Below are 16,032 nucleotides of genomic sequence, written 5' to 3' on the forward strand. Positions count from 1 at the left end.
AAACACTCGCACACGCACACACACACACACACACACACTTAGGATAGTACATCTTTGCGTGCTTTTATAAATTTATAAATTAATTTATTAAATTTGTAGTTTATATTATAAAAACATATTAATTAAACAAATATTGCATCAAATTTGGCAATTGAGGTTTTTGAACTTATCGAAGGACGGAAATAGAATACCCAAAACTCAACACATCAACTCTGATGAGCTATACTTTATATTTATAGAGATGTCTAAGACTTAACTTTGAAGCTCAATGAGAAGGAAAATTAGCTTTGACTAATGCGCCGTTAGATTGCTTAGACAGGGCGAATTGTTCTTGAATAGATTCGTTAGGGTAAACAAATTTAGATAGGTGGACAGAAACGTGGCCAGCACACCAAAGATTAGGACAGCCATGGTGCAGGATATATCGCACTCCAATCGACTCAGGTAACGCGCCACACGCAGCCAACAAACGTGTGGGGAACGCGGCTTGGCTGCCACGAGCAGCGGCTCCATTTCCAGCTCAATGGGATCATAGTTGAGGTCCAAGGGCAGGCTGCCATAGCTGGCCTCGGCAGCAATGCGCTGATGCACACGTTCCATGCGTCGAATGCGCCGGTACAGCAGGGGAGGCAGTATGAAGACCAAGGGACCAGTGATGGTGCCACCGACCACATCCATGAGCGCATCAAAGCTGGGCACAAACTCAGCCACTAGCACCTCCAGAGCCAGCACACAGGACCGAATCAGAATACGCTTGCAGCACAGAGCTAAGTGTGAAGAGTGAATTATATACAGAGACTCCCACTGACTAGACACAGACTTACACTCGGGCAGCTTGAAGAAGTTCTCGATTTGCAGAAACATCGCGGAGCTGGCCACAGTCACCGAGAAGCACAGTTGCAGCGACATCAATATGAGCATCACATAGAAGGGCACGCTGGTGGGCAGCGAGTGCAACAGATTGCTCGTAATCATGGTGCCGAACTTGTAGGCCGCGATGATGGCGCCCACGATGGCCACGCTGCAAGTGACTAAACAGAAATTGATATTGCGGCTGCCACATTGCCCAAGCGCAAGCTCCACTTACTGGCAATGCCACTGAGCGCCGCCCAGGACACTTGCGACTTGCGCTTCATGTCTATTTGCAGGGTCAGCAGCACGGGATGTATATCAAACTGGAAAGCCAAAATGCTATAGCTGCTCAGGATAGTCAGAAAACCAGGAAGTTCTGTATAGTGGAAACGTACAAAACCAAGCTAAAGTTTAAAAAACTAGTTTACAACTTGCAGCCGCCTGGAACCGACAGCGTTCTTTAATAAATTAACTTTTAAAGGCCATACACTTTAATTTAATAGCAATTGCCTTAGGATTTTGTTGACATTTACGCACCCATCGAGACTCCTTGGAAGGGCGTTCCAATGGCCGGTGCATCAAGCAGGCAATACCAAAGCAGTCCAACAATTATTATCATAACGCAAACGGCTATAATGGCCAGGCCTCTGAAATATACAAAAATATATCATCCTGAGATATTAATATGAAGAAAAGCCGCTCCAACAATTCCAGGTTAATATTAATAAACTTTTTTGTTGCACCAGTTCAAAAAAGCGAAGCTTGAGCAATAGCCAGAGATTATGCTCCTTAAAAATAGTTCAACATTTACTCTGCTTGTTAGATTGAAAAATCTTCTAACCGCATGTGTTTGGGGCTGCCCAGCCACATGAGTGGACAGATGACAAGGCCCACAATAATGGCCCAATAGCAGTAGGAGAAATTATAAACGCCAGCGCTCATGCGCAGGACGACAGCTTCTAGATTCTCGGCAGCCATGACAATGGTGGGCACGGCCAGGGCAAAGATGCTCAGGTCCAGTAGAACGGATACCAAGAGGCTGACATAGGGTCCATACGCCAGCTCGGCGAGAGCAGCATATGGATAGTTGCGTTTCTGCAGTATCGAGGGATCCAGGTACTCAGCCATGGTCCAGCATTGGGATAGCAGAAACGATGTGTAGATTTGCAGGAAGATGATGGACAGAACGAGCAGCACCCCAAAGTAACCAAGCCGAATCAGCAGCGCGGGCAACGTCAAAAACGGAAAGATGCCAAACAAGTCTACCACATAGAGAATGGCAATGAACAGGGAAAGGCTCTCCGGCTCATCCTCGTGGGCACGAAAGTGTGGCAAGGCGCTGAAACGCGAGCGTCTTAAAAATGGCAACTGATCATGTTGATTTGACGGCGACAATAGCACGGGCGTACGCCGCTTGGGCAGGGCAAAGGATGGTGCTCGCGACGGACGTGGTACACGCTTGACATCCGAACGGCGGAAGAAAAACATTCACAGCAGTTATGTCGATCCAAACGCGACGACGGAAAGTGCGCAACTAATGTTGGTTCTAATAACAGAATCAAAGAGTGGCAAACAGTTTGCTTGCAACAGTTTGTCATTCGATACGCCAACTCGCCAAAGATGACTGCAACTGGGAAGCCCTATCGCTGCAATGTCAATGCACGTTGCAAGTTCAATGCCTTCCAGTTTGTTAGACTGACCCAAAGATGGTTGAGAATGCGCATGCCTCTAAACAGGATATATTTAACATTTAACCAATATCTATATAATATAGTTCTATGTATACAATGTGATATCTACAACAACAATAAAACGTAGTCCTTTGTATGTGTCCAGCCTGTATCATTCCATAGTTTTTGTTTTCGGGCATCCTAGACCTGTTGCACTTTAGCTATCTTCTGTTTCTTGGGCTGCGATTGCTGCAAATGAATTAATTATAATACCTTTTAAGCACTAACTTTTCTCTACTTACCTCCATGGCATCGACGTTGCCCGTGTCCCTGCTCTGCACTGTTATAACCTGGACCGCTTGGCCGGGACCAGATCGATTCAGCAGCAACTTGGTGCTGGTGCGCGATGTTTCGCCACAGCAAAACACGCGTGCTGCCTGCTGCCTGAGCGGACTGTCCGATTCATCATCCATTGTCTGCTCCGGTTGCTCATTATACAGTTTCATTGCATTCTTGTTATTATCCGTGTATGCGCGATTGAAATTCAAATGATCTGGACGCAGTGCATCCGTTATATACTTACTAAAATCCATTATCAATGTAAGCGTGTCAGTACAACAACAACAACAATAATGATGATGTAGCGTATTATTGACATGGATTATTCTTAATGAAACATTATAGGTGCAATCTAAGCTGATACGTACACTGGAAAACTATATAACACCAAAGCGTATAAGAAGTGTACATACGTGTTCTTATGCTTATATATTAAAAGTGAATGTATTTACATGCAAGAGCAGGAAATTTTGTAAACAATTATGTAAAACCTGGCGTATTCATTTTCTGCTATTACACACTCACACTCCATAAAGAGGCGCCACTGCACGAGAAGACTTTGGGTTGATTGCCGTTGGTGAAGATGTTGATGTTGATGTTGATTTTGCTGCTGCGCCTCTGGATATATTGATTCTACATCTAAATGGTGTAAAGTGCAGTGTGTGCATCGTCATTTGCTGCCTTCAGGCGGTGCATCCAACCTTCAGTTCGGAGCCATTGCAAAAGAGAGAGATACAAATTGTTGGTTGTGCGTGAAATTGCATAGTGGCTATGTTCTGGCTAGGTGAAGTGTCTCGATGGCTGTGTTTGGATGCAACAGGCGGCGTTTGCCAAGCCCCCTCAGTGTACGTATCAAATTCGAAGCGTGGGTGCACAAAAATGAATTCATTTGTGACTGATCAAGCGTTAGCACTTACGATTTTACATTGTACAAGCCCTGGCGCTTGATATAATTAAGCACCAAATCATCTAAAAGATACTTCACCGATTCACCGCGACTTAGCAGACGACGCACAAGAGAAGAGCTCACTTCATTGGGCACCCAGTTGGTGATGAGGGTTATGTTGCGCTACAGAATGAAATGTTGATTAGAATACAAACATTTCTTGATGCTACTACATACTCACCTGGTACTTGGATAGTATATCCGATTCGAATATAAACCTTTCAGGATTAGAGCCACAGCGGGTTATAACAACTAATCCATGGTTAGCGACAATTTCTTCAATCTAATATAAAAAAATGTTCATCTTAATTTAGGTTACGTATTTGACTATTGTCTTACATCCTCATCAGCCCACAAGCCAGGCACTGCAAAAGATTCTAATAAATCAGCGCCGCATAGTAGCTTAAGGCGTATGGGATCGCGACGTTCACGCAAACCCAGTGGCAGCCAGCCAGGTAGCAGATCATTTTGCTCCTCATCGTATGGTGAATTGATGTGGTTGTTCAAAAAGTTCTGATGATACTGTAGCACCGCTTTAGTTCGCATCCATTGCGGCTGGTGCACCTCCCAATCGGACAAGCGAATCCAATTAGAGGTTTGCGAGGCCAGTTTTATCATGGCGCAGCGATCCAAAGAAGGAGCCAGTCCTTTCTTGCCATAGGAATCATGCGTAGGTGATATAATGCCACCTACAACCTTGTGTGTACCACGAAGCTCAAAATAATCTCGTGCTATCTCTGTTTCAATAAAGATACAATGTCAATGTCAATGTCAATATCGATTATCACCGGGCTTTCGTAAACAAATTACTTACCAAACAAACGCATATGCATTGGAGTTGGTGGACTAAAGCATCCACATGCTATTAGAGCCACGCGTGGCAACATGCAGTTTTTCTCTTCTATAAATCCGGACATTTGCCTAAATTCTTGCCGGACACACTCGAATTTCTATTTTGTACGAAATAAAATGTTTGCCGTAAGTAATTTTGCCATCTGTTTATGCCGCACCACAGCCTCTTTAATTCGCCGCGCCAATCGATAGTTTTGTAGAGAGCTGCCAACCTGTGCAAAATGACAAGTGGCACGTATTCGATAAGTTTCAGAACTCAGAGTGCATGTTATCGACTATAAAATTAAATATGGCGTCGTCGTGCTAAACTGCCTTTGGCTCTGGCTCTTTGAAAACTTTTTTGTAATAACATTTATCATATTTATTCGTATACGTTGTGCAGTATCAATAATTTAAACGGGCGTGTGCTGTTTTTACAATTTGGTGCAACGCGCCAACATAATCTTAATGTTTTAAGTTAGAGAAGACAAAGTGCCGAGTGCAAAAACAACGGATAGAGGAAACGACGTCGACAAAATGAAAATGCATTTGTGAATTTTCGCCCCAACACTTGACTCAACATACAGACATTGACACACACGCACATTAGACCAACGAACCTCAGCAAAGGATAGGAAAAGGAAAAAGCCAGCATAAGCCACAACGGAGGCCTTGGATACGAACTCGTTGCAGAAGAAACAAACGACTTAAACAGAACTTAATGGCTCTAGTGACAGTGCAGCGTTCACCAAGTGTGGCGGGCTCATGCTCGAATTCGGTGAGTTGCTGATACATGTATACATATATAAATACAATTATATATGAATATATGTACGTGTATATGTGCAGTTAATGTGAAGTAGGAAGTGGGCGCAACGGGCGGCCTGCAAAATATGTGAGTTGCCCCATTTCTATGTAAGGTGCAATTTTACAGCTGCAACCAGCTACGCATTTGTTTGCTCTCGTGTATGCGTGTGTGTGTGTGTGCTGTAATCAAGCACTCACCCGCTCACTCACTTCGCTCTCGGTGTCATGCTCTCTCTCATTCTCTCACTCTATGATTTTGCTTTGTTTTGGTTACGCGTTGTTAATGGAGCTTATTTGAGTTCGGGGGGTTTTATGTGTGTGTTCTTTAGCCACCGCCTATAAACGTTTCCTGTGCGTGTTCCGTGCTAGTCAGTGATCCTTTTGTTGTGTATACATACGTGTGCAGCCTGTCCATATGGCCAATTTAGTTAAATTCGAATATCATGCAGACTCTCTCTACTGTCGTTCCATGCGCTACTCTCTGACCGTTTGTCTTGTGGGCGTTTTGTCAGCGTCATCATCGTCATCATCAGTCGCGCCACGAATCGCGCATCTGTTTGTTGTTTGCTGTGATAGTTGTTGTTTTTATATTAATACCCTATACCCAGTGTAAAAGGTTAAAATGGGGTATTATAGTTTTGTGTAAATATCTATGGAATGCTGAGGGAGTACTCTTTAAAAACTGACTTTAATACAGAGAATTCTTTTCTTTGGTTTTTCCTTTTGCTTTAGTTCATTTTATTATAACAAATAACACCGTTGTATAGATTGTCAGCCTTGGCACTTTGCGAAATCTATATCTATTTTGTAAAGTTATCGCTTTGTATATATATTATACAGTTATCGCAGTTTATTTCACCAAAGCAAAGCTGATTATAGGGTATTCACTTATCGGGCACTTTCGATTACACCACATCTTGTTCTTTTTATTTATTGTTGTAACTGAAGCAAATCCGAGCAGACGTCGCGACGTCGCAGCTGCCACACTATGTCGCCTCATCGCGCGCTCTCATCCATTTTCAATAAATTGAAAATTTTGCATTGCCTTATTTGTAGTTTTGTCAACGACGCTCTGTGATTTTTCTGGCTGGTTCCGTTAGCGCGGCGTCAAAAACGTCCTCGCCCCCACCCAAAAAAAAAAAAACAAAAACAAAAATTGTTCTCAAGACCTTGGTTACGGCCTGCCCTTGGAATTTGTATTTATTAGACAATATTGTAAACATAAGCTTCCCACCATGTAGGTGGCGACGCACACTCGCTCGATTGTTCGCTCTCTCGTCTGCTTCTCTTTCGATTTGCAAAGCAATTCATCATCAAGTTTGTTTGGTTACGAATTTCACTTAACTCCAAAAATGTCACAATCAGATATTATATTTTGTATACACCGTTGGGTGAGTCTGAGTCACTCTTTACAGCAGTCGTAATTCGCGGAAGAACAAGAAATTGAATAAGGAAATAAACATAAAATAAACGTTTGGAATATCGTTTACAGGATGGCGAGGCTGAAGACGAAGAGGGTAATAACAAAAGCGAGAGGAGCGAATGCTATTTTGCGGGCAAAGGTACCGCGCTGGTGTTAGCACTCAAAGACATACCCCAGCATGCAGAGCGACGTCTCAGCACCGACTCAACACGCTCCAGCAATAGTACGCAAAGCAATAACTCGGACATACAGCTGCATTTACAATCCATGTTTTATTTACTACAGCGTGAAGACACATTGAAAATGGTATGGAACAATAAATATCTATTCATTAGACATTCAATTGCTCACACAGTACTTATCTTTGCAGGCTGTCAAACTGGAGTCGCAGCGTTCGAATCGTACACGCTACCTTGTGATCGCCTCGCGCAGCTGTTGTCGCTCGGCGGCTAGCAGTGAGCGACGCTCTAAAATCATGCGTCACAATTCTGTAAAGTCAACGACAGCACCGCCTGGAACACCTGTTGCGCAACGCCAGCTATCTGTGGATAGCCACAAAGCGCAGCAACTTGTTCAAGATGAAACGGCAAGGCGTCTATCAGGTAACGCCGCCAATCGTCAAAGCCTAAAATGTGATGTGGATGGTCGGGAAACGGCAAATGCTGGTGGCGCCGGCGACAGCAACAAGAATACCTCAGGCATGGAGGAATCCTGTCTGCTGGGCATTGATTGCAACGAGCGCACGACCATCGGCCTAGTCGTGCCCATACTCGCGGATACCACCATTCACCTGGATGGCGACGGGTGGGTGTCAATTTACATTAAATTTTATAATTGTAATTAATCTAATTCTATTTGTACAGAGGATTTAGCGTCGCCGTCTACGAGAAGACCCACATATTTAAGCCCGTATCGGTGCAAGCTATGTGGTAAGTATTTTTTTGAGACGCACAAATCTTTTATTGATATTTGTAATCCTTTTTGTAGGTCGGCGCTGCAAACGCTGCACAAAGTATCTCGAAAGGCTCGTGAAAACAATTTCTATCCAAGCGGACCATCACACGATTGGTTATCCATCTACGAAAGTCGCATTGAGTCAGATCAGTCGTGTTTAAATGAATGGAATGCCATGGATGCGCTCGAGAGTCGCCGCCCGCCCTCACCAGATGCCATAAGAAACAAGTAGGAAACTAAACCGAAATTGTTGCTGATTTTAGTTTTTAGCGTACAAGAAAATGTTAAAAATTTGTGTCTGATTTACAGACCAACCGCCAAGGAGGAAACTGAAAGTGTCATTAAAATGAAGCTCAAAGCAATCATGATGTCTGTGGATTTGGACGAAGTAACCTCCAAGTATATACGCGGCCGCCTTGAAGATTTATTAGATATGGATCTAGGCGAATACAAATCGTTTATCGATGCTGAAATGTTGCGTATATTGGGCCAAATGGATGCGCCAACAGAAATATTTGACCATGTCTATTTAGGCTCGGAATGGAATGCAAGTAATTTGGAGGAGCTGCAAAAGAATGGGTAAGTGCGTTAAAAAAACCTATTTGTTCATATATTTATTCAATTTCCTTTTAATGCAGTGTCCGACACATTTTGAATGTGACGCGGGAAATTGATAACTTCTTTCCGGGCACTTTTGAGTACTTCAATGTGCGTGTTTACGATGATGAGAAGACGAATCTGCTCAAATACTGGGATGACACATTTCGGTATATCACGCGCGCCAAGGCCGAAGGCTCGAAGGTGCTGGTGCACTGTAAAATGGGTGTAAGTCGATCTGCTTCTGTAGTCATTGCGTATGCGATGAAGGCATACAAATGGGAGTTCCACCGTGCCTTGGAGCATGTGAAGATGCGTCGCAGCTGCATTAAACCGAACAAGAATTTTCTTAATCAGCTAGAAACGTATAGTGGCATGCTGGATGCTATGAAGAACAAGGAAAAGCTACAGCGTAGCAAAAGTGAGACCAACTTAAAGAGCACAAAGGATGCACGCCTTCTGCCGGGCAGTGAGCCAACGCCATTGATACAGGCGCTCAATCAGGCCAAGTCGAAGTCCTCCGGAGAGTCGGGCAATGAACAACAGGGAAGCGGCGATCATGGTCCGTATCGTCGCAGCAGCGCACAAAAGCAGCGTCGCATGATGCGTCGTTCGAGTAGCACATCACCAAAAACACAATGTGCCGTAGAAGTGATAAAGCAGCAGAGCCAATCTATGGAGAATTTAACGCCAGAGCGTAGCGTTGCAGAGGAACCGAAAAATATGCGCTATCCGGGAAGCAATGGTGAGAACTATAGCGTCACCCAGAATCAGGTGTTGCACATCCAAAAGCATACTCCGCTGTCTGTACGTACACGTGTCCATGATCTCGAGGCTCATCAAGAGCCACCACGTCGCAGTCTGCAGTCGCAAGCTTCAGCGCAAACGCAGCCAGCCCAGTCCCAAGGACCCGTGTGGACTTCACTATCCAAGCTGATTACGCAAACATCCTTTTCGCGTCGGGACTCCAGCTCATCGGAAGTGTTTACCACAGCTGTGGAGCAGGTGGATGAGCGGGAGAAGCGACATCGACGAAAAACGCAGTCATGGACGGAATCGTTTGGACCCAGCGGAGGCATCATTCTTGATGCACCGCTCCAACAATCCAATGTGACACCCAGTGCCGTACTTCGCACGCGCGGTCCACGACAGCGTGAACTACCCTCGCGCCATGCCAGTTGGGGATCGGGCGACAATCGCAGCAGTTTGCCGCTGCGTACAAGTTCCTGCAGCTACTATGATAGTAATCGCAACACCACAGCCATCTTTGAAGGTGAGATTCAGGATCTGAAGCGCAGTAGCAGTAGCACCACAGCGAGCAATTGCAATACCAGCGAATCACAGCTGGGCACTGTAAAGCGTACCAAACAGAAATTGGAGGAAAACACAACCCTCAAGAAACGCTGCCAGGAGAACGAACTAGATGACCTGGATACAGCAACAGCGGAAACGACAACGGTAGCGGGTGAGAAAAAGTGTGCCAATCTGTTTCGAAGTGTATCCTCGGCGAGCACCACGCGCCAGCGCCAGCCGTTGCGGTGTAACAGCGAAGAGCTAATGCACACCAGCGATATTGAAAACAAAAACACTGCAGCTGATCTGGTTGTGGTGTTGCGTGCACAAAATATTGCTGTGGCCGAGGATCAGCGCATTTCGGGCAATGTGCAAATACTCAAGCAGAACTTTGAAGCCAAAGCGGGCGTGGTGGGTGTGTCGGGCATTGGCAGCACAGCTGTCGGCGCTACGAATGTGACTGCAATTGTTCCAAGCAAGAAGGCGACACATCAATCACTACCCTCCTCGCCGGTTGCGCAGCATGCCGATCATGTGCTGGTGGACAATGTGGCTGCAATTACATCAGCGGCAAAGTCCTCATCGAGCACATCGGCCAACTCATCCGACTCCAGCGTAAGCGAAACTTGTGATCGTAATGTAAAAGGTCTAGTGCATAAATATCAAACCACTTCCTGTAGTAACAATCCTGTTGCGGCAACGCCGATAGCCACAACACTGCCGCCACCCACCACCAACACAACAGCAACCGCCACCACCACCGCCAATACAGCCACCACAACCATCAACAGCACCATAAGCGTCACTAGCTTCAGGCAACGCCCGCGCTCCTACTACGATCGATCGCTGTCAAACAGAGCACACGATTACAGTGAGAACCGACCGCCGCCCGCACCTGCCCGACACATTGCCAGCAATCTAAATCAGTTACAACTGCAGCAGCACAACACTATAACTCATCTGCAGCAATCTGAACAACAGCAGCAGCAGCAGCAAGTGCAGCATCGCCGTCTAGCGCAGCATGGAAAGACCCATCCACTCACTAGGCTAAGTTTACCAAAGCAAAGCTTCAACACTGCTGCATACAATACCATGTAAAGAAATGATCTTTCATACTACACACACACTCAGTCCCACAAACACACACATATACACAGAACTCGTAATAATAACAAAGCAGATCTATAAAGCACTTCATTATATTTGCTTTTCAGCTCGACACTTGCCTATACTCTGTACTCTGTATTTATTTAATGTATTTTTCGATTTAATTCATCGCTGTTTACGTTGCCTTACATATGCCACTCTATCTCTCCCTCACTCTCTCTGTCTGTCTCCGTATTCCTCACCCACAATCAGTTAGTGTCTATCCATATAAATCTATAAAGCTCTATGCAATCTGTCTTCAATTTGTTTGTTTATTTGTTAAGCATCTGTTTCAGCAATCCTCAAAAAATCCACCCATCTATTCAACATCCAATTTCTAAATGTTTTGTGAAAAGTGCCGTCAGGGACTAAAAAAAACAACAAAAACTATGAAAATGAAACTGTATTTTGTATTTTAAATTACTTGTAACTATATACATATATTTATTTTATATTATGCAAGAACTGCCTACGAATAAATGATTTATTGTATATATACAAATATATATATGTATATATATATTCATATATATATGTCTATATATGTGTAAATATATACCTATATATATTTATGTATGTGTGTACACATATGTATGTATTTCATCTGGTGACTTGTGTTTGTTCATCCGCTTGTTTGTTTCCGACTCCACCTGTGCCCCGTCTCGTCGGTAAGCTGACTCAGCTGACATTATGTTTGCTTCTTTGAATGTGTGTGTGTGTGTCGTCCAATAAACTTTGCCTTCAGCTTTTACGACCAAGTTTGTATTTGCAGCCTTTACCGCATGATAGCCACGTTTCGCTACTCCTGGGCCGAGTGCAAGAAGTGAGCCACCGAACCTTGATGTGACACCCCACCTATATTTTATTTCCAATGTGCTATCCGCGAAACACACATTTAATTAATTAACTTATAAAATTTGATATGTTCTTATATTCGATACCAATATTAATATATTTATTTTATTGCCACCAAGCAAGGTGACTCATTATCTTACTCTGTGTGTGGGTGTGTGCGACAGCCACATGCAGCTGCAAGGGGCAATCGTAAAAACCAACTTTCAATTAATCAACAGGCCCGTGGCACACATTGGCGTTAGTGCTTAAACTTTGTTTATTTATCATATTACACAGGTATACTTAGCGTCACCGCTCACTGAGCTTAAAAACGAATTGCACAACTGCCAGCTTTCAATTATCGTTAACAAAATCACACTTCATGTTAATACATTTTTACAAGCAAGAAAAATAAACAAACCCATTTTCAAATTGTCGCGGTTCGGGCGAATGGTTGTATGGATGTATGTATGTAGTATTTTTTAAGAGCAGTTGGCAGCGCTAGTTAGAGTATTAAATTAACAAAAGTAAATTGAAAAGAAATACAATGCAATAATTGTTGGGCTTAATATATTCTGCTTACATAGTAAGCGTATTTTTAATTTAAAAAAATATTTTTATTTTTATTTATTAACTTAACCAATAAAATGCATATCGTGGAAATACCACCAATTTGCAGTTAGAGTCGGTCACACCATAAAATACTCACACAACATCGCAACACACATACACCAATACACACGCACACCAATGCGCACTTGACTTCCACAGTTTCTTTATTTTGTGCAGAAAAAAGTACTTAGTATTGCCGCTAAGGTAACGAAATTTATTGTGTATGCGATTACGGATACTGCAAAAGTGTAATTTATAATGCTAGCAGCTGCTAGAAACAGCAGCTAATTAAAGTTATTGTTACGGACTTGGATTTGGAGTTGTTGTCATACCCAACCCCCCCGTTACGATTGTACGTGGCGTTTGCGAAACCGAATCTGAGTCTGAATCGGTCAACAAGCGGTCGAGGTCGTAAGCAAGCGAGTGCTAATAGATTTTTATTGTCACGGTGGGCACGGCCACGACTGCGGGGAAGACCGATTGCTAGCATGGCGGACGCTGCGGCGAAGCCAGCAGCCGAAAAGGGCGGAGGGGATCCTGAAATGAAGGGATGGCTTTTAAAGTGGACGAACTATATCAAAGGTTACCAGCGTCGCTGGTTTGTTCTGTCAAAGGGGGTCCTGAGCTATTATCGTAACCAATCAGAGATCAATCACACGTGTCGCGGCACAATATCGCTCCATGGTGCGCTCATCCACACCGTGGACTCGTGCACGTTTGTCATCTCTAACGGTGGCACACAAACCTTCCACATAAAAGCGGCCAACGAGGTGGAACGGCAGTCGTGGGTGACATCGTTGGAACTGGCCAAAGTAAAAGCTATACGAGCTATTGAGAGCGAAGAGGAGGAGGAAGAGGAGACGGCACAAGTGGTGCCCAGTCAGGAGATCAACACTGTAGTGAGGGATCTGACCGAACGTCTGGAAAACATGCGCACCTGCTACGACTTAATAACGAAGCATGGCGCAGCACTCCAGCGTGCTTTAAACGATCTGGAATCTAACGAAGAGGAATCTCTTGCCAGTCGCACAAAGATAGTCAATGAACGAGCGACGCTCTTCAGAATCACATCAAATGCGATGATAAATGCGGGCAACGACTATTTGCGCTCCGCTGAATCGCAAGGCCACAAATGGTCTAAAATGCTACACCATGAGCGTGAGCAGCGCCAGCGACTCGAGGAGATTATCGAGCAGATGGCCAAACAGCAATCGCAAATGGAGCAAGCTGCCGTATTTGTGCGCCGCAATAAGCCGCTGCCAATGTCATCGTCCAGCACAATGGTGTGCATGAATCCAGGGGCTCCCGGCACCAATTTAACTTCTGACGATGAAACAGAATTCTATGATGCAGAGGAGTACGGCTACGATCGGACTGGTGACTCGCCTATAGACAGCACGTTCATACTGAAGCTCAACAAGCGACGCAGCAGCTCCGAGGATCAAGTCGGTTCTGAAGGCCACACGGGCAGCTCTTCGGAAAGCGACGAGCAAAAGCGAACCATCCAGACCGTGCAGCAGGTGTGTCTAATTAGCGCCGCACGCGTTGCCTCCGGCGACGACGAAGATAATGGTACTGACAAAGTTGATGAAGGTTCGAAATGTGATACGAGGAAATCAAGACCATCTGCCTCAGCTAGCAAAAAGGGCGTGTCAGGCAATCGTCGCACGCGAGTCCCGGACAAGCCAAATCACTCGGTTAGCCTATGGTCCATTATGAAGAACTGCATTGGCAAGGATCTGTCCAAAATACCCATGCCCATCAATTTTAATGAACCGCTCTCCATGCTGCAGCGCTTGGCGGAGGATTATGAGTATTCCGAAGTATTGGATCATGCTGCTACGCTTACAGATGAATCAGAGCAGTTGGCTTATTTGGCGGCATTTGCTGTTTCCACATATGCGACAACAGCGGTGCGTACGGGTAAACCGTTTAACCCACTCCTAGGTGAGACTTTCGAGTGTGATCGCATGGATGATCTAGGCTTTCGCTACCTAGCTGAGCAGGTATCACATCATCCGCCAATCGCCGCTTTACACTGCGAGGGAAAGCAATGGGTTTGTTGGCAAGAATTTTCTATGACGAGCAAATTTCGTGGCAAGTATTTGCAGGTAAACAAGCTGTGATTTTTCATTGTTGCCTTAAAACTTAACATTCACGTTTTGTTCAGGTGAATCCACTCGGTGGCGCATATATTTTGTTCCCTAAAAGTGGGCATCGCTACTCCTGGAGGAAAGTGACAACAACTGTGAACAACATTATCGTAGGCAAGATCTGGGTGGATCAGCATGGAACGATGGAAATAATAGGCACTAATGCCGCGCATGGAAACAAGTGCATCTTAAACTATAAGCCGTATTCCTACTTCAGCCGTGAGGTGCAGCGCAGCGTGAAAGGTGTAGTTATCAATCGCAATAATGAAACTAAATGGGTGGTGCGTGGCACCTGGGATGACAAAATCGAAATAGCGCCAGTGCTGGAAACCAGCGGTACATCGGAAAATCCAACATACACCACAGGCGAATACAAAGTGGCATGGCAATGTCGGCCGCCCCCGGCGGATTCCGAAAAGTATTATAACTTCACCACACTTGCCTGTCAGCTGAATGAGCCCGAGGATGGCGTAGCGCCCACGGATTCTCGTAATCGGCCTGACCAGCGTCTGATGGAGGAGGGTAACTGGGAAGAGAGCAACAAGGAAAAAGTGCGCCTTGAAGACAAACAGCGAACGGCGCGCAGGTCACGCGAAACCGAGGCCGAAAGTGCTGCTTCCGAGGGGCGACCGTATCCAGTGTACGAACCGATGTGGTTCAAACGCGAAAAGGAGGAGGGTAGCGATGAATTTGTGCACGTCTCGAAAAATACATATTGGAAGGCCAAGGCGTCCCAGAACTGGAGCGGCTGTCCAGATATATATTAAGAAAAAAACGCCGCAATCTTATGTGAATTATTTCAATATGCAAGCCTTGAAGCTCCGCTGTCAACCACTAATAACAAAAAGCGACGCCTCAACAGGATCGATAACTTACAGAACTATAAAGCTAATCGATGTAATAACATTTTTTCAACTACTTAGAGCATATATAAATTAATTACTGTAAAGTAGCTGCGAATGTTGATACTGAAATGTTTTTATTGCGAGCTCAATCTCAAGTTCGCATTGCATCGCATTGATTGCGTTTATCAAAATTGTTTTCCCTTGTTCGGGTTTTTATTTTAATCTTTGCTTTAATCAGTTAATTACTTATGGCACATAGACCTTACCATCCATTAAAATACACACACATGCACACACACATATATATATATATATATATATATATAAATATATATATATATATATATATATATATATATATATAAATAAATATATATATATATATAAATAAATAAATATATATATATATATATATATATATATATATATATATATATATATATATATATATATATATATATAAATATATATATATATATATATATAAATATATATTTATATATATATATATATATCTAATCTATATACATATGTAGACCTGTTCGTTCTAGTGAAAAGCGTAGCAGCTTTTCACTCTAAACAATAATTAGCAACAGCAACAACAACAACAACAAGGAGAAGCGTATTTTCCCTTCGCCGAAAATTGTTTTCACCTTTGTTGTATGTATATATATATATAATATTTATATATATGTATATGCATATATAACGAGAAAGGTTCTAAACAATG

At 43.9% G+C, this 16,032-nt stretch overlaps 4 protein-coding genes across 7 annotated transcripts; 2 read left to right on the plus strand and 2 right to left on the minus strand.

Moving 5' to 3' along the window:
- Nucleotides 1–291: 291 nt before the first annotated feature.
- LOC111596187 (sodium-coupled neutral amino acid transporter 1) lies at nt 292–2,476 on the minus strand. The gene is made up of 5 exons (XM_023310294.2): nt 1,694–2,476; nt 1,390–1,499; nt 1,088–1,228; nt 825–1,031; nt 292–767 (listed from the first exon to the last, which is right to left on the minus strand). The coding sequence occupies exons 1-5, from the start codon at nt 2,338–2,340 to the stop codon at nt 292–294; spliced, it is 1,581 nt and encodes a 526-aa protein (XP_023166062.1). The 5' UTR covers nt 2,341–2,476.
- Nucleotides 2,477–2,712: 236 nt separating this feature from the next.
- LOC111596179 (nicotinamide/nicotinic acid mononucleotide adenylyltransferase 3) lies at nt 2,713–4,849 on the minus strand. Of its 2 annotated transcripts, XM_023310282.2 has the most exons (6): nt 4,622–4,849; nt 4,147–4,544; nt 3,989–4,090; nt 3,779–3,930; nt 2,825–3,104; nt 2,713–2,771 (listed from the first exon to the last, which is right to left on the minus strand). In XM_023310282.2, exons 1-6 carry the CDS (start codon nt 4,722–4,724, stop codon nt 2,724–2,726), a joined length of 1,083 nt encoding a protein of 360 aa, XP_023166050.1. In that variant the 5' UTR covers nt 4,725–4,849; the 3' UTR covers nt 2,713–2,723. The 2 variants fall into 2 exon arrangements, with proteins under 2 accessions (XP_023166050.1, XP_023166051.1); XM_023310283.2 differs by lacking the exons at nt 2,713–2,771; nt 2,825–3,104 and adding an exon at nt 3,114–3,562.
- An 86-nt stretch (nt 4,850–4,935) lies between these two features.
- LOC111596175 (protein phosphatase Slingshot) lies at nt 4,936–11,759 on the plus strand. Of its 3 annotated transcripts, none has more exons than XM_023310275.2 (8): nt 4,936–5,416; nt 6,938–7,174; nt 7,239–7,672; nt 7,732–7,797; nt 7,856–8,050; nt 8,132–8,401; nt 8,461–10,806; nt 11,631–11,758. In XM_023310275.2, the coding sequence occupies exons 1-8, from the start codon at nt 5,360–5,362 to the stop codon at nt 11,683–11,685; spliced, it is 3,660 nt and encodes a 1,219-aa protein (XP_023166043.2). In that variant the 5' UTR covers nt 4,936–5,359; the 3' UTR covers nt 11,686–11,758. The 3 variants fall into 3 exon arrangements, with proteins under 3 accessions (XP_023166043.2, XP_023166045.2, XP_023166044.2); XM_023310277.2 differs by lacking the exon at nt 11,631–11,758 and having other exon boundaries at nt 8,461–10,327; nt 10,393–10,474; XM_023310276.2 differs by lacking the exon at nt 4,936–5,416 and adding an exon at nt 6,740–6,836 and having other exon boundaries at nt 11,631–11,759.
- A 637-nt stretch (nt 11,760–12,396) lies between these two features.
- On the plus strand, nt 12,397–15,361 carry LOC111596176 (oxysterol-binding protein 1-like). Its single transcript, XM_023310279.2, has 2 exons — nt 12,397–14,415; nt 14,475–15,361. Exons 1-2 carry the CDS (start codon nt 12,793–12,795, stop codon nt 15,222–15,224), a joined length of 2,373 nt encoding a protein of 790 aa, XP_023166047.2. The 5' UTR covers nt 12,397–12,792; the 3' UTR covers nt 15,225–15,361.
- Nucleotides 15,362–16,032: the final 671 nt, after the last annotated feature.

This window comes from Drosophila hydei, unplaced genomic scaffold, assembly GCF_003285905.1.
Source record: "Drosophila hydei strain 15085-1641.00,03,60 unplaced genomic scaffold, DhydRS2 tig00008119-arrow-pilon, whole genome shotgun sequence".
NCBI lineage: Eukaryota > Metazoa > Arthropoda > Insecta > Diptera > Drosophilidae > Drosophila > Drosophila hydei.